Source organism: Stigmatopora nigra, chromosome 13, assembly GCF_051989575.1.
Source record: "Stigmatopora nigra isolate UIUO_SnigA chromosome 13, RoL_Snig_1.1, whole genome shotgun sequence".
In the NCBI taxonomy this organism is placed as follows: Eukaryota; Metazoa; Chordata; class Actinopteri; order Syngnathiformes; family Syngnathidae; genus Stigmatopora; species Stigmatopora nigra.
This window is the reverse complement of record NC_135520.1, coordinates 10409681-10434684: the sequence shown is the minus strand read 5'-3', so window position 1 is coordinate 10434684 and position 25004 is coordinate 10409681. Positions and strand designations below refer to the sequence as shown.

At 38.8% G+C, this 25004-nt stretch overlaps 1 protein-coding gene across 8 annotated transcripts; it reads left to right on the top strand.

The window, feature by feature from the left end:
• Positions 1–98: 98 nt before the first annotated feature.
• On the top strand, positions 99–25004 carry LOC144206368 (syntaxin-binding protein 5-like). 8 transcript variants are annotated; one of them, XM_077731319.1, is made up of 29 exons: positions 99–301; positions 432–644; positions 2276–2373; positions 4049–4130; positions 4290–4390; positions 5714–5848; positions 7102–7165; positions 8360–8443; positions 10004–10127; positions 10185–10263; positions 10950–11104; positions 11172–11392; positions 11810–11877; positions 11940–11980; positions 12465–12685; positions 13025–13227; positions 13770–13895; positions 14159–14310; positions 15506–15568; positions 15657–15713; positions 16759–16806; positions 17543–17593; positions 17725–17841; positions 20011–20253; positions 21952–22315; positions 23320–23485; positions 23567–23678; positions 24356–24576; positions 24723–25004. In XM_077731319.1, exons 2-29 carry the CDS (start codon positions 498–500, stop codon positions 24762–24764), a joined length of 3585 nt encoding a protein of 1194 aa, XP_077587445.1. In that variant the 5' UTR covers positions 99–301; positions 432–497; the 3' UTR covers positions 24765–25004. The 8 variants fall into 8 exon arrangements, with proteins under 8 accessions (XP_077587445.1, XP_077587443.1, XP_077587446.1 ...); XM_077731317.1 differs by having other exon boundaries at positions 99–644; XM_077731320.1 differs by lacking the exon at positions 15657–15713 and having other exon boundaries at positions 100–644.

Genomic DNA, 25004 nt, shown 5'->3' with positions numbered 1-25004 from the left:
ATTATTATAGCCGGTTAATATCATTCTTTTGACAACATTTTTTTTCATGTTAAAATAATGACTGCTCATGCGCATTCGTGGCTTTGCCGTAAATTTCCTTAGCTTGTTAGTAGCTAGCGGATAGCTGGCTTCCGTCCTTCCGCCCCGCTCGTCGCTTGTGGGAGGGGGGCACAGAAACGGGCTGACGGTGGTAGCGGGGACCGCAGCGACAGCTGGTCTAGTCGCCTCTTTACCGAAGACGCGTAAATGCCAGATTGACGCCGTCGCACGACGCGGGGCAGCTATTAGTCGATGACGTTCGGTGAGATTCTCCGGCTCGGCGGCCCGCGAGATGGACACAGAACTGCGTTGAAAAGTGTAGAGTCAAGCGAACCAGCTAGCGGCTAAGCGCCTTTTCCTTGCCTCGCTAAACCCTCCCCTCCCTCGGTTAGCCAGTTGACGGCATCCCGGTTCAACTCTCTTCGCACCCCATCCTCCGGATCGCACCGCCAAAGAAAATGAAGAAGTTCAACATTCGGAAGGTGCTGGATGGCTTGACTTCGGTCTCATCTTCGTCGTCGTCCCCTGCCGCTCAAGTGGGGGCCGCCAAAGAGAACGACGCCGTCCCGGAGACCCTGCAGTCGGAGCATTTCCAGCTTTGCAAGGTACCGTAGTTCTCGCTCCTTTTCCGGGGGTGACAGCGCCGATTATGGCATGTGTATACTCCTAAAGGAGTTTGAGTCTCATGTGCAGTTTGTGTGTGGTGGCGGCTTACTGTCAAACAGCGTGTTTGCACCGCACTGACTTGCCGCCTCCAGCTCACTCTTTCAGACCCGGCTAGCCTGCGGGGCTCGCTGGCTCGTTAAACCGAACTGGGTAACTCTTGTTCGCATGGTTGAGGGAGTCGATATGACACTGCGCCGTGGAAAATGTGTGGGGTCACAAAATTATTATTACTTCATTATCCGTATCATATCCGATACCACTAATTCAATGGAATTTTACCTTATTTATATAAACAAATGTGAGAGTTTTCATGTTCGTGCTGGGCTTGTGTGTGTTTTTTTTCTGGGTTTTTTGGTTTCCTCGCACATCCCCAAAACATGCATTGTAGGCTGGTTGAACACTCTAAATCAGTGTTTCACAACGTTTTAAGAGCTGCGGCACACTTATTGCACTGAAAAAATCTCAAGAGACCACCATCTGAACATCTTTTCATTTAAAACTATGTCGCCTATATTAACAATAGTCATTCTCATCAAGAAGGAGACGGACAACCATTCACACTCATACCTATGGGCAATTTAGTGTGTCCAATCAGCCTACCATGCATGTTTTTTGGAATGTGGGGGAAACTGGAGGACCCAGAGAAAATCCACACCGGGGAGAACATTCAAACTCCAAACAGGTGGACAAACCTGGATTCAAACCCAGTACCTCAGAACTGTGAGGCTGAATCACTAACCACTCATTTGCCGGGCCGCCTCTAAAAATGTTCTAAGTTTTTAATTTTGTTTGAAAGATGTAAAATGAGATGAAAAAAATAGGAAAACATACTAAGATGCGTTCGCCTTATAGATCTGGGCTCAATGGTTAGATACCGGGTCGGTCCTCACTGTGGTGAGTTTGCATGTTCTCCCCGTGCCCGCTGTGAGCTTTCAGCGGGTGCTCCAGTTGCCTCCTACGTCCCTAAAATATGCATGTTAGGCTAATTGAACACTTCAAATGTTTGCAGGTATGGGTGTGTGTATGAATGATTTATTGTCTTGTTTCCTGCAATTGGCTGGCAAGTTGCCAATTCAGTGGGAACCCTACCTATGCTCATAGTAGCTGGGATAGGCTACATCACCTTTGTTTGGCTGGCCACCAATCCAGGTTGTCACCCGCTTGGTGCCCATAGTTGGCTGGGATAGGCCACAGCACCTGTGATTGGTTGGCCACCAATCCAGGGTGTCACTCGCTTGATGCCCATAGTTGGCTGGGATAAACTCCAGCACCCCCCTCCTCCCTTGTGAAGATAAGTGGAACAGAAAATGAAAGGAAATAAAGGCTCCACCAGTTCACTACTGTAATGAGGTTAAGACACTCGAAAGATGAATTAATGATTGAAAATAAACAATTATTTTCACATTGTTTTTATAAATGGTAATTTCAAAGCAAAAGGATAACCTTCTTTGGATCAGTGTTTTGTGAGGAAAAACTGAGATTCTAATTGCTTGGCTCTGTTATGATGAAAATTCTCTGATGATTATTCTTTTTGTACACTCATTCGCTTCATGCTTTGTCTCACTCATAGACTGTACGGCATGGTTTTCCATATCAGCCGTCCTCCATGGCCTTCGACCCTGTGCAGAAGATCTTGGCAGTCGGGACTCAAAACGGTGCTTTGAGGCTGTATCCTTGGTTTTAACTGTACAGAGAGTATTTGTCTAAGGTGTGTAATAATCATAAGTTGTGTATCAATAATCACGATAGGTATAGTTATAGATAGGTACAAGGGCAGCAAAGCCAAAGTGAGTTGTGTACCAGTTTGAGGTCGTGTGTGTGTGCGCGTGCGTGCGTGCATGTGTGTGTGTGTGTGGGGGGGGGGGGGCGCATATGTGTATACATATGTGCGTATATATACACACATACACACACATATATATACACACATACACACATACACACACATATATATACACACACATACACACATGTACACACATATAAACACTTATACACACACATATACACACATATACACACATATACACATATACACACATATACACACATATACACATATACACACATATACACACATATACACACATATACACACATATACACACATATACACACATATACACACACATACACACATGTACACACACATACACACATATACACACACATACACCGGGCTGCAATTTGGCATTTTGACTAAAAGATTCACATATCTAGGAACTCTTCTGAAATTATCTTTGGAAACAGACGGATCTCTTGAGTTAAAGTTTCAAATGCAGAGTTGTTTGGTTTGGATGTGGCCCGGTGCTGTCATGTTTCCTGATTAAGAAACGGTTGTGTTCACTTTTTAATGGGCGATCTTGGGCCAATGGGATTATTGTCGCTCAGGCAATTGGTCCATTTATCAGAAGACAAGTTGCATCGATTGCCCTTCGCCAACCCCCGTATTTTGGAAAGGCCGACACCACTCAATAAGCCTGAACTCAATGAGGCACCGACAAGTAATAAATGTCAACTTTTGCCAGACGTTTCTTCTGCTACAATGGTTTAATCTGTCAATTACTGTAGAAGCACCACTGACTGCTTGTTCAGGTAAGTGCTGCCGTAAATGTTGAATGATAATTACAGTATGATCTTGAGATAGGCATGTCAACATATGGTTTGCTTTGGACTTTTTTTTATGCCAAATGTGTAAAATTGACAAACCGTAATCCGCGTTATAGGATTCATATCAAGTGTGGGCTAATCTGATATTTGAGTAGTTTCAGAATTGGACATCCCGACCTACAAATTTTAATGAATACATGAGTACATACCAAACCCAAGCATTTACAATCAGCTGACTTATCCTGAGACCAACACTAAAAGACAAAATAATGCTTTGAAAATAATTGTTTTTAAATTCTGGAGAACCGTCTAAAATTGCATTTTTTTCTTTTATCAATTTTCCAATGACCAAATGAAATCTCAAATAAGTCAGTTAATATTAGGGTAAATATTTTACATGTTATGACCCCAGAGTCGACAAGCAAACCTGGATATTGCAACTCTAATAATTGATAATCTGAAATTAAAATCTGTTTATTTTTTTCAATGGTGTGCTTTCGGTGTCACTCACCAGGGCAACAACCCAGGATAAAGCTACGTGGGTTAAAGCCATGGTTTTTTTGGTTCCTATGCCATTGACTAGGGCAGCTTATAGTAAAAAAAAAGTAAAATAGTAATTTTACTTATTTGACTTAAATGTGACACAACATTACTCATTGACATGAATTTGGCAGTTGGTTGCCGTCTCCACCTTTTTCCAACTTTATTGTTCTTTAACTGAGCCAACCCACAGTTTCGGCCGTGCAGGCGTGGAGTGCTTTTGCCAACACGAGAGTGGCGCTGCCGTGATTCAGCTACAATTCCTCATCAATGAGGTTTGAATTTTATTTTTGTCATACGTATGCCTTCACAATCTCAATAAATGTTGTACATATTTGCACTCATTGACTACGTTTATTAATTAATTGACAAAAAATAAACAAAAACATTTTTTTAAATAATTGTGGGATATACTTTTCCTTTTCTTTTCTCAGGGGGCGCTAGTGAGTGCTTTAGCTGATGACAGCATCCATCTGTGGAACTTGCGACAAAAGATCCCCGCCATCTTGCATTCGCTCAAGTTCAACAGGGAAAGGTACAGTACAATTTGAAGGTTTTCTGCCCACATCTCATGTAAAGCTGTAGTGATGACTCATCAACTAACTAGTCATTAATCCATTGGTTACCTGATGCTGGGGGGATTTATTCTTCTGAAAAAAATGATTTTACTTATTTTATACGATGGGTCTATTTCCTTCTTTTAGCAACGGTGAATCGTAATATAACATAAAGAAATTTAAATTAACTTGGATTACAATGCAGACACACTCAAAAATAAGTTTAATCTAACTTGACAATAAACGTAACTCTAATTTTGTTTTACATTTTTATACATTTGTTCCAGCCGTGTTGGCTCTGTTGGTCCCGCCTCCACACTTACTTTCAGTCAATATCGAGGGTTGTTTGAGTTTGTATTCCCTTCAAAATATTCCCAAAATGTTCCACACAAATATCCTCACAATAGGATAACGCACGAACACTTGCCAACGAGAAGTAGTTGAATTAGTGATCGCTCCACCAACAGGAGCTAACAGGCTAAGGGGGAAAAAAAGATGAAAAAAATGCACCGCTCCGCCCAGTGCTCGCAGAGACATTACAAAGAGGCAGTTGCGACTAGAGACATTACAAAGAGGGAGTTGCGACCAGAGACATTACAAAGAGGGAGTTGCGACCAGAGACATAACAAAAAGGGAGTTGCCACCAGAGACATAACAAAGAGGGAGTTGCGACCAGAGACATTACAAAGAGGGTACCACTGTAGTGTTTTAGCGCCTCCTCCAATGTGTCTAATTCTTCTAGTACAGTGTTTCCCAACCACTGTGTCGGGAGCAATGGTCAGGTGTTTGCGGGGGTGAGGGATAGGCAGAGATGGTCAGATCTAGCCAAGTGAGGCAGGGTTGTGGTTCTATAAGCATGTTTGATATTAGAATAAACATGATCTAGAGTTTTATTTCCTCTGGAGTGACACTTCACGTACTGGATAAACTAAGGCAGAACAGTCTTTAAACACGCTTTGTTGAAGTCACCAGCGACATTAAAGATGAACTATTGTTTATATAGGTTATATAGTTTTAAATTAAAAGATTTTCAGATGGTGGTGTCGCTTGAGATTATTTTCAATGCAAAACGGTGGGAAACACTGTTCTTTCTAATATATTTAGTATCTATATTTTTCTTCAGGACCCACTCTTCTACTCTCAATTTTCTATTCATAATAGAACCAATACTCCGTTTCTATTGAGCCATTCACAACTCATTTTTGCTCCTCTTCTCTTGTGATGTCATCATTTTTCAGAAATCTAATTGTCTCGTAGCATTAATTTTTAAGCGTAAGTGAGAATCACTTTTCATTCCACAGAATCACGTACTGTCACCTGCCCTTCCAGAGCAAGTGGCTTTACATAGGCACGGAAAGAGGCAATATCCACATCGTCAACGTTGAATCCTTCACCCTTTCAGGCTACGTTATTATGTGGAACAAAGCCATCGAACTGTGAGTCCTATTTTTTTTTTGCTGTCTTCTTGGACTTTTAGGCAATACATGTAAAACGATTTATACTGTTCAGTAACTAGCCCAATGTAACACAATCTTATTTAAGGCCTTCATTGACTGGCATTGAGGATGCCAGATGTCCAATCGATTTTGCCTGGGAGAGGCAACCTCACAGTCAAAATGAATAGGATGTGCTGCCAATTGCATGGAAAGATGAGCATTCACAGTTCATATAAATGTAATATCTACGCTTGTTACTAGCTGGAAATTAATTAAATACAAGAAAGTTCATTGAAAGTTAATTTTGGGAGTGCTATAGACACAAGTATATAGAGTTAGATGCAAAAAGTCTTGAGTTGGCAGCATTAGTAAATAGAAGTCTTCAGTTGGCTCTATGGCAGTGAATCTAAGGTGAGTGATTTTCTCCACTATAATACTGTTTCCCCAACACTAATTCTCGACAGATTTTCAAACAGCTTGGTTTATAACCATCTGTATTAACCTGCCTGTGATTTAGACTCTATGATGAAAAAATATTGTTAATATTAGAGCTGGGCAATATGACAAAAATTGTCATCATGATATGAAAAAAAATATCTTATATAGTTATATATATGTATATATATTTTTTTAAACAGCTTTTTCACAGAATGAAAGTATTCAGTGGAACATTTCTGTCAAATAAATACCCCAACACATTGTTTTACACAAATAGATGTAGATTGTTTCAAAATTATACCCGCAACTTATTGTTTATTTTATTTACAAATGTGTTGTGTCATTTGTTGATTATTGAGTGGAGATACCATTGGATGTTCAACCTCCCTCTCCCATTCGTTCCCCCTTACTGCCGCTGTATCAACCCATTAGCAGCAACGACATCTTTAGTCGGCCGAACCAGACCGCTGTACTTGTAGGCGGTGACACTTCTCTCGTAGGCCAGGCTCACATCTCTTTTCTCTCACTGTTGCCACGGTGATGCAGTCTCCACTTATTGTAATCTCTCCCGGGTCCTCATATGACCCTGGGCTCCCTTCCTTCTTTACTGTTTTTCTTTCCCTTAGCACGCTTTCTTGTAAAATGTGATTGAAGTTTTTTTTTTCCTCCCCCGAAAGTAACAAGGCTAACAACAGCATGTGAATACAAGAGTTTCCTGTCCATATGTAATGTTAGCTGCATGCTAATGGGGAGAATGTAACAACAGTTAACTGTAGATGCCTGTTTTTCTTTCCTCCGTGTTAACACCTGCACAGATCCACCAAGACACACCCAGGGCCAGTAGTGCACATCAGTGATAACCCCATGGACGAAGGAAAGGTAATAACTGCTGTTTACCAACATGTATCCAAAACCACAAAGAGATTCAAAGCATGGCCAAATAGAGTTTTCCTTGAGAAGGAGTGTTTTGTGATGGAATTTAGACGTTAGTTCTCTCAGTATCACTTACACATTTGCACTTTGACCAATACACAATTTAAGATTAGGGCCACACATTTTATCATCAAATTAAGTAATTACCAAATAAATTTAGGTCTGTTTTGAATAACTCTGAATCATTAAACTTCCTATGACCTGGCGTCCATATGCGTGGACATGTTTTTGATTGGCTGAATACCATGTTAAATTATAATGTGGACATCATTTTTCTCAGAAATTACATCATGTAAAAAGATAATTCTTTGTTTTTTCACTCATCAGTTCCCAATTAGTCTCAATATCAAAGAGAAAATAAAAATGTATGCCTTGCAAGAGTTTGGGTCTTAGGAGGTTAAAGATATTATTGACTTACAAGTTGCCTTTTTAAGCAACCCTATAAAATTTGGTGGCCCATTTTTCATAATGCAAAAGAAAAACTAGACTCATAATATTGAGATGACATCTGTCATGAATATGAACAAATACTTATGACAGATCTTACAGTAAATGATGCCATCCACTATGAGTGTGAGAGTGAATGGTTCTGTTTCTCCTCGTGCCCTACGATCGACTTGTCCAAAGTCAGATGGGAAATGGCTTCTGCAGGCCCCCCTAAGCCCCCACTCCTTTTGCCGAGTGACCCTAGCGAGGATAATGGGGTTCAGAAAATGAATGAATGAATGAATTAACATTTAAGGGTTTTTCCTTGACCCAGCGGAACTCAGGCAAAAATTCATGCAATCCTCTGTGCTATTCATCAAAATGAGATATTTTCAAAAACCTGTTTTTGCATTTCAAAACAAACAATGAGAATTACTTAGATATAGTTCATCTTTTCTTAGGACATATTATTGGGTACCAGTGCATATTCACAGCTAAATTTCTGGCCTAGTGTGATATAACAGTAATTAATGTGCTTTATATATTAACTGAACAGTCGGCAAAAATAATTGCTGATTCACAAAATAATTCTTTGTGGCAAGCCTATTGAAGATGCAGGAGTCACTGAATGTTAAAACGCAGGTTGCGTCTCTATCTCACTCCTGTTCTCTCTTCCTCTCCCTGTCTCTCTCTTTCTCTCTTTTGTCACTGCAGCTACTCATTGGATTTGAGTGTGGTGTGGTGGTGTTATGGGACCTGAAGTCCAAAAAAGCTGACTACCGCTACAATTATGATGAGGTAAGGCCCTGTTATTCTGTTCCTCCACTCTCATGTCTCGTCTTCCACCTTGGCATTGTTGTGTAATGTCATCATAAAAAAGAGAAACACAAGACAACATATCATGTGATAAAGACTGCAGGTGTTGATTTCAGTGGCACTTTTCTTCGTGAATTAGACAGGCAAAACATCTTTGATTTAGCTTATTTTACATGATTGTTAAAATCAATCTATAGATTAAATCAAAGGAAAGCAGTTTTTACTTGCAAAAGATTTTACAAGGTATGGTTTATGCTAAAGCGGTGCTTCTCAAATAGAGGGGTGCAAAGTGGTACCTGGGAGTGTCTGACTTAAGAAAAATACTGTATTTTTTTCACATATACGCCGCCATATAAAATGATGACTGAATCGAGGATACAGCTTATATGTGCACAAATTAGACTTGAACAAAACTTTGCCGCCATTTTACCTAGGGATGACAGACTAGGCTGCAACAGACACACTTCATTTTTGAATTTGTCACAAGGCAACACCCTTTAGGAATGTGCAATCCAGCAATCGTCAAAGTCATGTGGCAGGAAGGATCTGGTCCAAGGTTCATGTGTTTGTCTTAAGGTTAGCTTTTTGACTGAAAACTTGATTTGCATCTGAAATGAGGAATGTCTCCGACTTCATATCATACAGCCTTAACAGAAATTAGAGGGGGACTGGGCTTGCTGACACCAGTGAAAAACGTTCATAACCATCTGGAAGCAAAATGTCTGATGTTATTTATGCTTCATTAACATTATTATAACGAACTGGAAGAGTGAGGCAGTGTAACAAGCCATTGCACAACTCCAATTCCTGCAAATGTGTTGTGTGTCTTGTCACGCGATATAGTGTGTCAGAATCCCGCCTGTTCACAAACACAACAGAAGGTGGAAGATTCATCTTCAATAGTTATGTAACTCATTTACATTTATGCCCATTTCAAGAGTACCATTGTCCCATTTCTGTGAATGTGATTCGTGCAATATATATATATATATATATATATATATATATATATATATATATATATATATATATATATATATATATATATATATATATATATATATATATATATATATATATATATATATATATATATATATATATATATATATATATATATATATATATATATATATATATATATATATATATATATATATATATATATGTATATATGTATATGTATATGTATATGTATATGTATATGTATATGTATATGTATATGTATATGTATATGTATATATATATATATATATATGTATATATATATATATATATATATATGTATATATATATATATGTGTGTGTGTGTGTGTGTGTGTGTACGTGTAAATATGTGTATATATAAATCAATACATTAAAAAACACCGATTTTGGTTCCTCTCAAAATTAATATAGATATAGATTAGATGATTACCAAGGTATTCAGTGATGATTCAACTGTCAAATTTATTTGTGGCAGCTTTAATAAACACACAACTTTGAGTTTTTTCTGATACCCGTTGAGTGTGAAATCCTGTTGTGTGTTCTTTGCACTTCCAGGCCATCCACTCGGTCGCATGGCATCACGAGGGAAAACAGTTTGTTTGCAGCCACTCAGATGGTACTCTAACCACGTGGAACATCCGAACCCCCGCCAAGGCGGCACAGATCATCACGCCACACGGTAGGCGCCATCATATGCCGGCACTGAATGAATTCTCATGACACTTTTCGAAACCAGGAAAGCAGCCCAAGGATGGCAAGAAGCCAGAGCCATGCAAGCCCATCCTGAAAGTGGAGTACAAAAGCACACGGGCAGGGTGAGTCCCATCATCACGCCCATCCTGTCTTATACGTGACCCGACTTTCACATCCCGCACTGAAAGGAGCCTTTCCTGTTATTCTGTTGCGTGTGTCAGCTCCGGCGCAAAATGTAAGTAGGTGTAAAGCTATTCAAAGATTGCCTAGCAAGAATGTCTTGCAATTTTGGTGATCTGCTATTGGACGTTTTTACGAGACTCGAGTCGTCATGCTCGTTTCTTTCGTAAATGTGACCAACGATTACATAGTTGCTTATCATTTTCACGATTAGTCAAATCCCTCCTCAAATATCAGTTTCATCCGGTGATTAATATTTTAGCTGCAAATGTGCGTTGGAGGACAAGGGGGTACAAAAATATATATATATATATTTATATATTAGAAAAAATATCCATGCCTATCATTTATCGCGGGAAAATATGCTTGAACCTTACAGATCTCGAATATTGCTTAAATATTATGAGGTTTTATGAGCTAGAAATAAATAAATATTAATATTAGTGTTGGTGCTTTGGAATTTTCCCATCAGAACTTTTTGCCACCAAAATATTGGGTCTATAAAAGCATTCCTGTTCTAAGTCCTGGTACTGATCTTATTACACAGATGCACAGGTACAAAACACCCCAATTGACTACTCAAATTTAACAGAAACTAACATTAATTTCAATGATTTCCTCTTCTAAGTGACCCATTTATGGTTCTGTCCGGCGGTCTGTCCTATGACACGGTGGGTCGGCGAGCTTGTTTGACTGTGATGCATGGGAAAAGCACTGCCGTCCTGGAGATGGACTTTCCCATCGTTGATTTCCTCACATTGTGCGAGACGCCTTATCCAAGTGGTGAGCCTCAAGGCGTTAACCATGCTAACCTTTTCTGCTTTTCCTAATTGTTTGTTTTATTTTTCAGATTTTCAGGAGCCATATGCCGTTGTCGTCCTCCTGGAGAGCGATTTAGTTGTCATCGACCTGGGCCAGATTGGGTACCCGATATTCGAGAACCCCTATTCTCTTAGTATCCATGAGTCACCGGTGACCTGCTGCGAATACTTTGCCGACTGTCCGGCGGAACTCATTCCTGCACTTTACTCTGTGGGTAGCCGACAGAAGAGGCAAGGCTACAGTAAAAAGGTGGGCCCTCAGTCTTTCTTCATGGTTTTTCCAGAATGGAAGGATGTTTAGGCTTCAAATTTCTTTTAAAAAATTCCCTTCACATTTCTGATTAATAAATTATGTATCTGTGTCTGTGTGTGTGTGTGTCTGTATGTCTGTGTGTGTGTATGTCTGTGTGTGTGTATGTGTGTGTCTGTATGTCTGTGTGTGTGTATGTCTGTGTGTGTGTGTGTATGTCTGTGTGTGTGTGTGTATGTCTGTGTGTGTGTGTATGTCTGTGTGTGTGTGTATGTCTGTGTGTGTGTGTATGTCTGTGTATTTTAGTATTTTTGTATGTGAATTATTTAACGTTTAAGTGGTGAGATGTCAAATGTCATCCAATTCTGGAATACGCCTTGTTCTCATATTCATGAATGATTCACTTAACATTTCTAGGATTGGCCTGTCAGTGGGGGGAATTGGGGCCAAGGCACACAAAGTTATCCAGAAATCTTCATCACTGGGTAAGTAAATCCCAAATGAAAAAAGGTTAACGCTATTGAACTTTTTTTTTCTTAAAAAATAGGCACGCTGATGGCTCCATCAAATTTTGGGATGCGTCTGCATGTAAGTATTCAAAAGCACAAATCCCATTTTAGAGCAATCCTTAATATTATTTCAGGTTAGGTTAGAACTTTATTTCATCCCGTATTCAGGAAATTTTGGGTCAATTTTGGACAATAAAATTAAATTGTAATAATATTGTTTTCCAAAGAAAAAACTAATGTTTCCAATCCTTATTTTTGATTAATTACAAAGATCATCTGTCTGCTTTCCTTGAATACTCCATATAATTCACATTACAGTGGTACCTCGAGTAATTAGTTTCAACCCTCTGAAAAAACACTAAAAACAATATATTGGATTGGAATAAAATGTTTTATTTCTCCTAATCGCCATCTATTAACAAAGTAACACATAACTAGTGGTTTAATATTACCAAAATATTTTTAATGGAACTAAAATTAGACGGAACAAGCTATTACACACTTTTGGACTCTGTTATCCTTGCTCTAAAGGCAACCTGTCCATTTCCTTCTTCCGCCCTCAGTGATGCTCCAAGTACTGTATAAGCTAAAGACGGCCAAGGTGTTCGAGAGGACCCGTGGCAAGGAAGAGAAGGCTAACACAGAAATTGTGGACGAGGACCCTTTTGCCATCCAGACGCTCTGCTGGTGCCCTGAAAGCAGGATGCTGTCCGTGGCCGGGGTGTCAGCACATGTCATTGTTTACCGCTTCAGCAAGCAGGAAAACACAGCCGCCGATGTACAGGTGATTATAGAAATAAGTTGCTTTTCAACATGATTCAGCCATTCAATTTAAAAAAAATTTTCATTATTATTTTTTTTTGCCATTTTATAAATTGGTATCATTTTGCCAAATAGTCATTGGTCTCATTTTTTAAAATTTTAAATAAAGACATGTATATAGGTGTATATATAAAAATAGATATATATGTATATATACAAAAGAAGCTTACATTTGCACTGGGATTCATCATGACTCGAGTATACTTTTGTCTTCATCATAACACAATTTTTGACTTGTGAACCTGTAGTCCAGGAATTTGGGCAGTACTTCTAACGTAGATATTTTATTCTTTTGTCATAGCTTTTAGAGGTACGCATGCAAAGTGATCTGAGTGATGTCGAATCGCCCGATGCCGCCGGGGACCAAACCCCCACACAGCTCTCCCCGAACATGAGCCCGCAGGAGGTCGATCCACCCACTGTCGCTTCCACTCAGCCCTCGGCTGGTGGAAACAGCAGTAACTCTTCAGCTGATGGACCACGAGACAACATACCTTGCCTACAGTACGGATAATTTGTTTTTTTATTAATATACGTAGATTTTTGGATTTTCAATACTTCTCCGGGCATTATTCCCATCAATAAATCTAATCCATTCTTTCTTTTTATATATATATATATATATATATATATATATATATATATATATATATATATATATATATATATATATATATATATATATATATATATATATATATATATATATATATATATATATATATATATATATATATATATATATATATATATATATATATATATATATATATATATATATATATATATATATATATATATATATATATATATATATATATATATATATATATATATACACACATATATATATACATTTATGTGTGTGTGTATGTATGTATATATAACGCTTATTTATGTATTAACTTATTTATTACCTATTTATTTGTCTCAAATGTATTTTCCAGTGTCTGAATTCTCACCCGTTTGCTACTGTGACAGTGTAATTTCCCGAACACGGGATGAATAAAGTTATCTAATCTAATTATCATTGCATTTGCATTCAGGGTTCGCAGCACCCCTTTGAAGCAGTCTCCAGGCTACCAGGTGGAGCTGGTTGTCCAGCTGGTGTGGGTGAGTGGAGAGCCACCTCAGCAGATCACAAGCTTGGCCATAAACTCTTCGTACGGACTGTGAGTATCGCCAGACCTCTTCCTCCATCAATGGCATTCAATTAAAATAATTCACAAAATAACATTTAAAACTACAGAGATACAGCAGTAAAATTTTTGATGGATATCATGAGTTTGGGTGCATACACCAGTTACTGTGCGAATATACTGTACTTTGTCACTAGGAAATGATCCAGTGCTATTAATAGCAGCTGATAAATGTAAATGCCATATATAACTAAACTGATTGTATATTTATCTCACATCTTCTGTGGTGTCTCTAGGGTAGTGTTTGGTAACAGCAGCGGCCTGGCGGTGGTGGACTACCTCCAGAAAACACTGTTGCTCAACATGGGTATGTCAGAGCTGTACAGCCCATCGGAACCATACCAGAGGCAGCCGTGCTCCCCGCGCAAAACCCGCCAGCCCTCCGGAGGTCAGAAATCTTGTCACTGCTTTGTTATTCTGTCAGTACACATTTTAGATATTTATTAGTAGTATTTTTTGTCATTAGTCTAACATCATAATTCAATTAAACAATGGGGAATACTTTTAGGGGGAAAATTCTGTTTTTTTTTTATTTTTGTGTGTTTTTTTTATGTTAATTAAAACTAAACGTGGCATGCTCATTTCTAAATTGGAGTAAGTTATTTTTTAGCAAAAAGGTTTTAGATCTCACTCACTTTGTTCTTGTTCTTGTTTTTTTGGTGGAAAAATCTAAATTACATTTTTAAGAACTCTATATTTTAGGGATGTATATGCATTGATCCTCGTTGACTGCATTTTAGTCTGCCTCACGGATTGACTTGAGTCCGATTTATTTAACAAAGGGGCAATACATATTAATTAACGTATACTACATGTAAATATGTAAGATTTTAGCCAAAGGCTAATGTCAATCTTCAGTTTCTTTTGCAGGTTGATGTTAAAAACCCAAGATAAAATCAATAAGGCAATAGTGGGGAGGAAGAAAAAAACACATGCAAGTAGCACAGGTCTAGGCAGTGTTGTGATCACAATGTTATTCATCCAGCAGTCTTTAAGATGATTGAGGTTCAGGGACGGGAGTTCATGTCAGGTAGTTGGTATTGAGTTCCCGGTATGCGAGGCACGAACAGAGAAGGTGCTTTGGCTAAATGGACTCTTTCTGAAAAGACCTACACAGTCACTTCTAGAACCGGGTCTCGTTGATCGGTTTGAATTTTCATTCATTTTTTTAAGACACAAGCCCCTTTTTGCAGGCTTTCTTTGTTGCATAGATTGCGGCAGTGCACCTGTCTTCATTTTTTCTGGTCTCTTTCTGTATGATTTGGTGAAGCTGTCCCCACGGAGGCTGTGTCTTTCATATCCAGAGTTACTCTCATGTATTGTGAGTCAGTAAAAAGGCTGCGCTCCTCTCATTTCCGTAAGTCCAAACATCAGACAGGGATTCCTGCAGTAATCTAGATGTAGTGCCCTTAGATCTTTTTTAGCGTCACGGTAGTTTTTAAGAATAAGTGGTTTGTTTGTTGGAATAATGGCTTCACAACCCACAGCGTCCAGATCATGGTGGAGGTTATGCAAAGAAAACTAGCATCTTAACATTGGTAATTCACTTATTTTTATCTTTTTTTTCCCTCTTCATTCAACAGCGGCGTGCGATTCCAATGATGGGCCTAACGCAGCAGAGGAACGCTGCAAGTCCCCCAACTCAGGTGAGAACTTGATGACTTTGGTGGATTGGCGTTGATTGAGCAAGTGTGTGTGAGCGTTCTTGTGTGTAAACTGCCATCCGTCGTTTAGGATCCACTTCACCTTGTAATTCTGACGATGAACGCAAGGTCAAGTTCATAGAAAAGGGTACTGTTTTGTATTCTGCTTTGCCTACCCGTGTGACTGCGTGTATTTTTTTCTTTGCGCTTATTAGTGCTGGGCACTTTTAAGATCAAAGCTATAGATGAAAAAAAAAAGATTCCCCTCTTCGTACGAAATCTTTACCTCTGATTAAGGTAAATTGTAACACTAAACTAATCTAAAGGACATACTGTGCATTTAAACGATAAATCAATTTTGTGTGATTTCAATATCCGCTGCGAGCATAATCGTAATAAACAATGAAAGATGCCTTTCAGTACTAGTAGAATTTATTTGCCTATACCACAGGTGTCAAAGTGGCGGCCCAGGGGCCAAATCTGGCCCGTCGCATCATTTTGTGTGGCCCGAGAAAGTAAATCATGAGTGCCGACTTTCTGTTTTAGGATCAAATTAAAATGAAGAGTATAGATGTAAATTAAATTTCCTGATTTTCCTCCTTTTAAGTCAATAATTGTAATTTTTGTAAGAAATTTTGTTTTTCAAAAAATCATTTTGTAAAATCTAAATATATATTTAGAAAAAAGCTAAGATAAACATTGTTTTAGATCTATAAAAAAAATGAATATTCAGAGATTTAATCCAGTTCTTTTAATCCATTTATAATATCTAAAACGGTCCGGCCCACATGAAATCGAGTTGATGATAATGCGGCCTGCGAACCAACCCGAGTCTGACACCCTTGCCTTATACTATCTCAACACAATTAATTTAAAGTAGTTGGATTATATTATCTAATATATATTATGGACAATGAATTTACACTATTTATTTATTTTTTATAATGACGAGGGGTGGGGTTAATCAATAAACCATTTAAGTTCGCTGGCGTGGTGGGCCAGATTTGCCCCCCAGGCCAAGAGTTTGACACTTCTATCATATGCCCCAGCACTAATTTCTACGTGTGTATGCGTGTGTTCATTTGTCTGATCTTTTATGTCTTTATATTCATGCGCTTGAATGTGTGTGTGTGTGTGTGTATGTTGATGGTGTGTCGACATGTGACATTTCTTTCCTTGTGAACTATTTCCAGTGAAGTACAAAAGCAGACGTTTTTCCAAGACGGTTGCCAATGACTTTGGTACTGTATCAGCCACAAAAGCGAGTGTGCATTTTTCCCCTTATTCTCTCTCTCTCTTGTGATCGATAGCCTTCTAACAAGCTCTCTGCCTTTGTCACAATGAGACCCAAAGTGTGGAATCAAAATGTCTTTCAATACTATAATCATGCTTTTTGTGACCACAATGCCTATTAATTGCATGATCTTTTTCCAATCAAGGCTTCAAATTTGCTATCCCAATTTAGAGTCAAATTGTACTTTTCAGAAGAAAAACTGACAACCTGCTTCATTAAGGATTCCTTCCAGGGCTGCCGTAGTGCCGACACACTAACCGTTGAGCTTTCTTCTAATCCTCGCTTCTTCTTTGCTGTGTTTTCTGGCTGTTTTTCTTATTACAGGGCAGGGTTTTGATTGTTTGTGAAAGGGTGGTGATAATATTTACTCTGGCAACTGCAGTCGAAAACTGCCATTCCTATTTATTGATTGATTTCTATTTCTTTTAAACCAAAAAATCTTATTTATTGGTCTCCATTGATCCCCTCAATTGAAAAATAACGGTTTGCCATACAGGTCATATCACCACCTTTTAACTCATTGGCTGCCATTCACAAACAAATGATTGCTGTCAGCCACTCCGAGCTGAAATGATTTTGACATTTATTGCCATCAATAGCAGCTAATTCGTTAAAAAAATTACATTTTTCCCATCACCAGTGTCGTTTCCTCACAAAAGAGGGATCTTGTGTTTGTGTTTCAGCCAGGATGTCACGGAAAATTAGCTCATCTAATGAGCAAAAGTCAAACCTGGGTAAGCCTAAGCTGCTAAATATTTCCTTTTTTTTTCTTGACCTTTTTTTTAAAATTCAGTTTTCATGGGTTTTTAAAAAAATGTATTAAGCAATATAAGGCATAGTATGTTTGTGTTAACACCACGGGCAGAGCGGTATTCCCTCCCGTCCAGGAACCGCTTTTCTCACAGCACTAGCAGCGCACCTACGACAACTCGCAAAAGTCTGAAACTTGTCTTCCCTATGGCAAACTCAGACCACAACATGAGTGAGTGCACCACTGATCGACCTGGCTGAACAGGGCACCGGTTACTAACTCACATGGTACCGGTTACTAACTCACATGGTACCGGTTACTAACTCACATGGTCATGCAAAGGTGTCAAACTCAAGGCCCATGGCCAGGCTTGTCATATTTTGTTGTCTGTAAAAATAAACCATGTGCACTTTAGTCCATAATGAAAGATCAAGGAGTCAAGAAATAATGGAATTATCCTTTTTTTTTTTAAAGGAAAAAAAATATTGGCTATTTTAACCCTAACCCTAACCCCATAAAATGCATTTTGTCTGTCTGCCTCAGTTTTGAGGGTTGAATCTGCAGAGGGCTCTGAGGAGATTGTTTTCCCTGGCCCTGCCTGGAAAAGTATTAAAACACGCCAAGGAAAGAGAAAATTAAGATTTTAAATGATTTTATTTTATTTTTTACCAAGGCAGAAAAAATTTAAAACTTGTTTGGCCCACTGAAAAACTAATTGTCCCGTTTGTTAAATGACAAAATAAATGTGACTAATCACAATTGTAGGAAATCTGAGTTCAATTTTGTAGGCAACACTCACACTTAATTACCACCACGTGCTGAATCAAGAATCACTGATATAGATAGAATATGTAAGACAGTGAAGTAAGTAGGCTACAAGATCAGCGCATCATGCCATGATCCAAAGAAGCTCAAGAATTGCAAAAAATTATTATATATATAGATATATACAGTGTCCCCTCGGTTATCGCGGTTAATGGGGACCGGGACCCCCCGCAATAGCTGCGTTTCCGCGAAGTAGGCGTGCTCCTTCAAAAATGCTTAAAGAAACGTGTAAGGCGCACAAAAGCACCACCAAGCAAAAACATCATAGTAGTCCGGATGGAGAATCTTCTGCAGTTTTTTTGCACGTAAGAAACATCGTTATTGGGAGTTGTGAACATTGTTTTATTTTTTTGGGCGGTGAAGATACGCCTGCAAACAGCCATGATGTCATCAATGCAATTCCTGAACTCTCGCCATGTTATTGACCATTTCTTTGGCCTTTTTTTGATGCTATTACTAATTCTTATTGAATATTTTGTTTCCACCTCTTGTAAAATGATGTAATTTATAATTTTAATTTAATATCTTAAATATTTTTTTTTTTCCTGAAAAAAAATCTGCAAAGCTCTGAGTCCGCAATAGCTGAAGCGCGAACTAGCGAGGGAACACTGTATATCAAAATAAATGTTTTATTTCATTAGTTGATTTGTAGTAGAGCCTGAGTTGGCAGAGTTTGACACCCCTGCACTTGGAGGACGGTGATTTGTACCGAACTGATAGTTTGGTCATTTTCTTTTGGCTTGGTGGTGCTCTTTTGGTGTGTCAGGTTCTGCAGGTCCCTGCTGGTTCTTTTTTGTAGGAAGCCATTCAAGTTGGCTATCCAAATAAAAATCTCAGAAGGTGGCTTGGCATACATTAAACAAAAATGTGGTGATGACACTGAAAGGGGGGAAAATGCAATATGAGCAAAACTGTTGTTTATTACAGGCTGAACTAGGCCTATGTGCAATATTTGGATTTTTTTTAATGAATGGTTTAATTGAACCACCTGGCTCACCCAAAAAAAAGCACAACTATAGAGTGCATATTTATTGTGATCTGTCCACAAATAACAGTAATAGACCATATAGTTGACGTCCTTACAAGGACAAATTGAGTGATGAAGTGAAACCTTTCCCCCAGGGGTTAAAAGTTGGTTAATTCAAAGCAAACTTGACTTCACAATGAAAAAAAATCATTTTGTAATATGATTGCATTGGACCATAAAACATATATAATCATATAATTCTACTCCAGTATACCCTCACAACCTTATGACTATACAGTGTTTAAAAATATTAGAAATAGAAAATTGCGTGTTACTTCATTTGTATTTCTTGCACATGTTTCCCTCTTTTCACTGTGTCCTTCATCTATTTTCTAGAGGGGAAAAGTTTTTTTTAATTTATTTTTTATTTTTATAAATCTTCTGGTAGGTTCACCTTGTGTGCGGGCTCTTTCCACATTACTGCAAAGGACTTTTGTACAATTCTAACAAAACAAGTGCTGAAAATTTGCTAAAGCCTTCCAAGTTCTCATGTCCAAAAAGTTGATTTCCTGACATGTAAACAATGCCCCACCCTCTCTTTAATCTAGATTCCAAGGACAACTCATTCAGCCGCTCACGTAGTTCCAGTGTGACCAGCATTGACAGGGAGTCCCGCGAGGCTATCTGCGCTTCCTGCTTTTGTGAGACGGTCCCCAGGAAGTCCACGGATGGCACACCCAGTCCCTGTGTGCTGGTGGGTACAACTCAGGGGTCCGTCATGTTGATGGATCTCAGCTTACCCCCCGGGGATGACCAGAGGCTCCTCCAGCCAGTGGGAATCTCTTCTTGCGGTAAGTGGGTTAGAAATATATCAACATTCGTTGTGTTTAAAATTAAGTGTGTACATATGTGATGTGTAAAATTACTCCATCTGGATTGTTAAGCCTTATCAAGTCAGAATCAAATCAAACTGTAAAATATTGATTAACTCACCCAATGCCATTGATCATAGTGGATATTAAGCAACTGGGGTGGGGTCTGAAAATATTTGGCTCACGAACCATGAGCGCCTATGGCTCACGGCCAACTCTAAATCTTAAGTGTGGAACCCGCTGGCTGAACTGATATTAAGCAGCTGTGACAAGCTGCTTGTCTGACACATTTTTTTGGGCACTTCAACTTTAGTTCAGCACATATCATTAGTTCACAATTTTGATGAAGATGGGTTTTAGAGCAAACCTTTCCTGAAACTTGGAGCTGTTTGGTAAGTGAGTTCTTCAGTCTCCGCTGTCCACTTAGTCGTTTTAATGTCCGGGTTCGCTGCCACCTCATGTAAAAGATGGGTAAAATTATTATCAAGAAAAGTATAAGAAATACAGTCTCACAAAAGTGAGTTGACATCACAAATCTGCATCTTTTTAAATTCGATCTTTTCATGGGACAGCACAGCAAGTGATGGACACCTTGATACAGTGTAAAGTATTAGTCATTCTAGAATTTAGACAATAACAGAAATTTATTGTATTTCCAAAATAACTTGTAACAGAGCAATGCATTCAACTGTTGTCCTGGTAAAAAGCCTCTTCCAAAAACAATGCACAAGGAAGTCTGCAAAAAGTTTGCTGTAAACAGTCAGACTAAGGATATAAATTACTGGAACCATGCCCTGTGGTCTGATGTAACCAAGATAAACGTATTCGGTTCAAATGGTGTCAAGCATATTTAGTGGAAACTGACTAAAGAGTACAAAGACAGGTCTGTCTTGTCTACAGTCAAGCTTGGTGGTGGGAGCATCATGGTCTGGGACTGTAGGACACTGTTTGGGACTGGATAATTACAGTCCATTATGGAAACAATGAATGTCAACATGTACTGTGGCATACTGAAGCAAAGTATGATGCTCTCCCTGGCCGTGGAGCAATAATTCAACATCCTAACGACCTAAAACACACCTAAGACGACCACTTTTTTTATAAAGATGCTGAGGGAAAACGGGATGGACTGGCCAAGCATATCCCCAGACCTAAACCCTTTGAGCATATGTGGGACATCTGAAAATGCAAGGTAGGGGAGGGGCAAGGTCTTCAAAATGCATCAGCTCCATGATGTCCTCATGGAAAAGTAGATGAGGATTCCAGCGGTTACTTGTAAAGCTCTGGTGAAGTCCATGCCTAAGTTGGTTAAGGCGGTGAATATAATGGCGCAATACTTTAGTGCCTGCTAGTGCTACATGGCTGTAAACAATTTAAATTACTCTTGGTAGGAACATTTTGTTGCATATATATCTATTTATCTTTAAATTTTGCAAAACATTTGTACATGTGTGCTTTTATACTAGGTGTGCAGCACATAACTTTTTGTTAGGATTTCAAAATAGTGAGTGGGAAAACTGTCAAAGTATATTTTTGTTTTGTTTTGTATTGAAATACATTATACCGTGGTAATAGCTATGTGGGTGATTCAAAAATGGCCTAGATCGTGATAGTTATTTTTCCCCATATTGGACACTTTTAAATGTGATGTAAATTTGATATGTTGGTCTCTTTCAGGCACGATAGCCAAACTCAAAGGAGGTATCTTAACAATGGCCTTGCTTGACGCCAGTGGATCGCTCCTGTCCGCCTCTTACGAGCCCTGGTACGATCATAATGCCTCTGATGAAGAGAAAGAGAAGGAAAAGAGTCGATGGCGCAGGCCTGCGTCGCTGCCTTCGTGGCAGGAGGGCCAGGACTCGCAGTTTGCCGTTCTTTGCTCAGAGAAGCAGGCCAAAGTGTTAGCCATGCCATCCCAGACACGGGTCTACAAACATAGCATCACCGAGTCATCTTTCGTGCTAAGGGCCGACGTCGTGCAGATGGCTGGAGCCAACTGCATCGCTTGCTTCTGTGCCAACGGACACATCATGACCCTCAGGTATTTCACCTCTTCCAAGAGCTCCATGTAAATTTAACATTGATCACTCAGTGGCAGACAGTTAATTTGTGCAGTAACACTAACTCAGGAAAAGTGACTTTTAGTTGTTTAGAAATTTTGCCAAAGACCTGGCGTCTGCAAAATTTTATGCCGACTATTGTATTCTTTTTTCATTTTTAATGTTTATTTTGTTAATATAGTTGTTTTTAAAAGAAATTGAATCCTAAAAATGAATAAGAAAACACCAATGCACTTTTTTTCATTGCCCCAAATAACACTAACATTATTAAATAACATCGCTTTGATAACAAATAAGATTTTACATAAATTCCTTCTCTTTTGTGCATTTTTTGTAAAATTAATTTTTATTATATTCACTAATTCTCTAGACTGCTTATCATCACAAGATGAATTGCCTCCCAAACACATTTTTTTAAATAAAATGAATAATTGTCGTTTTTTATTAAAGCTATTAAATAAATAACAATATGAAATAATGGCGAGATCCAGGTGCATGGTTGAATACTCTAAAATCTAAATTGCCCTGAGGTATGAGTGTCATCGTGAATGGTTGTCCGCCTCCTTGTGTTCCCCACTTGGCTCCAGCACCACCACCCCCCTGCGACCCTTGTGAGGATAAGCGGTTTGGAAAATGAATGAATGAAAAATCACAGAATATTTTCTTTTTAATTTATAACTTGTAAAACGGAAACAAAGTTTTATACATTTATATAGAAATATACATATTATAATAGAAAATTTACTTTTTAACCTATTGCCTGAAATTGCCAACAATCTTGGTCCAATTCATTTAAACTGGGAGGATTGGCTGCGAATCCGACTGAATCTTTCATTGCAGCCAATGAGTTTAATGAGATTTTATGGAATATTAAAGCCGATTGAAGAGTCGTAGGGTTTTAAACGTGTTTCCTTATTGTGATGGTTGAACGTGATAATATGCCAAAGAAACTATGTTCTCAATGTAATAATGTGTATGTCTACAGTTTGCCGAGTCTTCGGCCTCTGGTGGACGTCAACTACCTGCCCCTCACGGATATGCGGATAGCACGAACATTCTGTTTCTCCAATCTTGGCCAGGCTCTCTACCTCACCTCCCCCACAGAGGTGCAGAGGATCACTTACAGCCAAGAAACTTGCGACAACCTGCAGGTACCATAAAACTGCCTCCTTCCGGTGCTTTAGAGCAGTTTTTTATTTTATTTTAAAGAGCATTTTGTGTCTTATTCCTAGGAGATGCTAAGTGAGTTATTTACACCAGTGGAGACTCCAGAGGCTCCCAACAGAGGTTTCTTTAAAGGCCTGTTTGGAGGAGGAGCTCAGTCGCTAGATCGAGAAGATCTCTGTGAGTGCTACAAATCACTCAAATACATGTTTACTTTTATCATTTATATTTATATATATTTTATTGAAAATATTGCTTTTTCTTCATGCAAGAGCACCGAAGAAGAAGCAGAGTCTTCTGACGTTTTTTTTTTAAATCCTGTTTTTTTTTTTAATATATATAAATTGAGCCAGTCATTCAGAATTTTGTCATGTGCTTTAAATATTGCATGCATAATAAAGTGCTAGTAACATTTCAAATTAGAGTTTTTCTTATAAATTTTGGTTTTATTTAATTCAGGTTACAAAATTGCCCTAAAATCCTCCCTTTTCTCCAGTGCGAATTAATTAAATTAGACTAGAACTTTATTTCATCCCGTATTTGGGAAATTTCCTTGGTTGCAGTAGCAAGACAGTAGCAAGCAAAGACACAGAAGACATTGTAGACCTAGGTAAAAGACTAGAGCCACACACAAGAAGTCCACATTGTAGGGACCTTCAGTAGCCTAACATATATGTATTTTCTCCCTGTCATTGAGTACTTTTTGGGGGTTAGTGAGACTTTTTGAAAACTACGGTAAATAAATACATTCAGTTGACTGGCAGCCCCTTTCGAGTCACAATTACTCAGACATCGATCACCATTAATCAGAGCAAATCTGTTAACATTATGGGGCCTGTTGTTTTTCTATAATGTAGTTGGTGAAACAGGAAGTGGCAAAGCTTCCCGCAGTCTTGCCCAGCACATTCCTGGTCCAGGAAACATGGAGGGCATGAAGAGCGCAGCATCGGGCGTAGTAGGCGATCTGGCCCGTGCACGAATAGCTCTGGACGAGCGAGGACAGAAGCTTGGCGAGCTGGAGGAACGAACAGCCGCTATGATGGCCAGCGCAGACTCCTTCTCCAAGCACGCGCATGTCGTAAGATCTAAACTTGTACATTTTAATTCATTTTGAAAGAGTAACGAGTCTTTTTCATTCACGTTAATCCCGCCAGTGAATTTATGATGTTGTTTTTTTGTGCTTTGTAACCTATATTCCTCCTGACTATTTTTTTCATCCCTCAGATGATGCTGAAATATAAAGACAAGAAGTGGTACCAGCTCTGATGATGGCGGGGAAATCCTGACAAACACTGCAGACTTTGTAATCACGCACTCCCACACACACACACATACACACACACCAATACAGACGAGGGTTCACAAATCTTTCGTCATCCTTGTCTTCTTTAATTCACACCCATTGGCACAGTTTTTTTTCCGTATGCTTTTTTGGACTGGTTTTGTTTTGTTTTTCTTATGGTCACTTTGCTGCAGACTTAAATGAGTAAAAGCCTGACGTCTTCA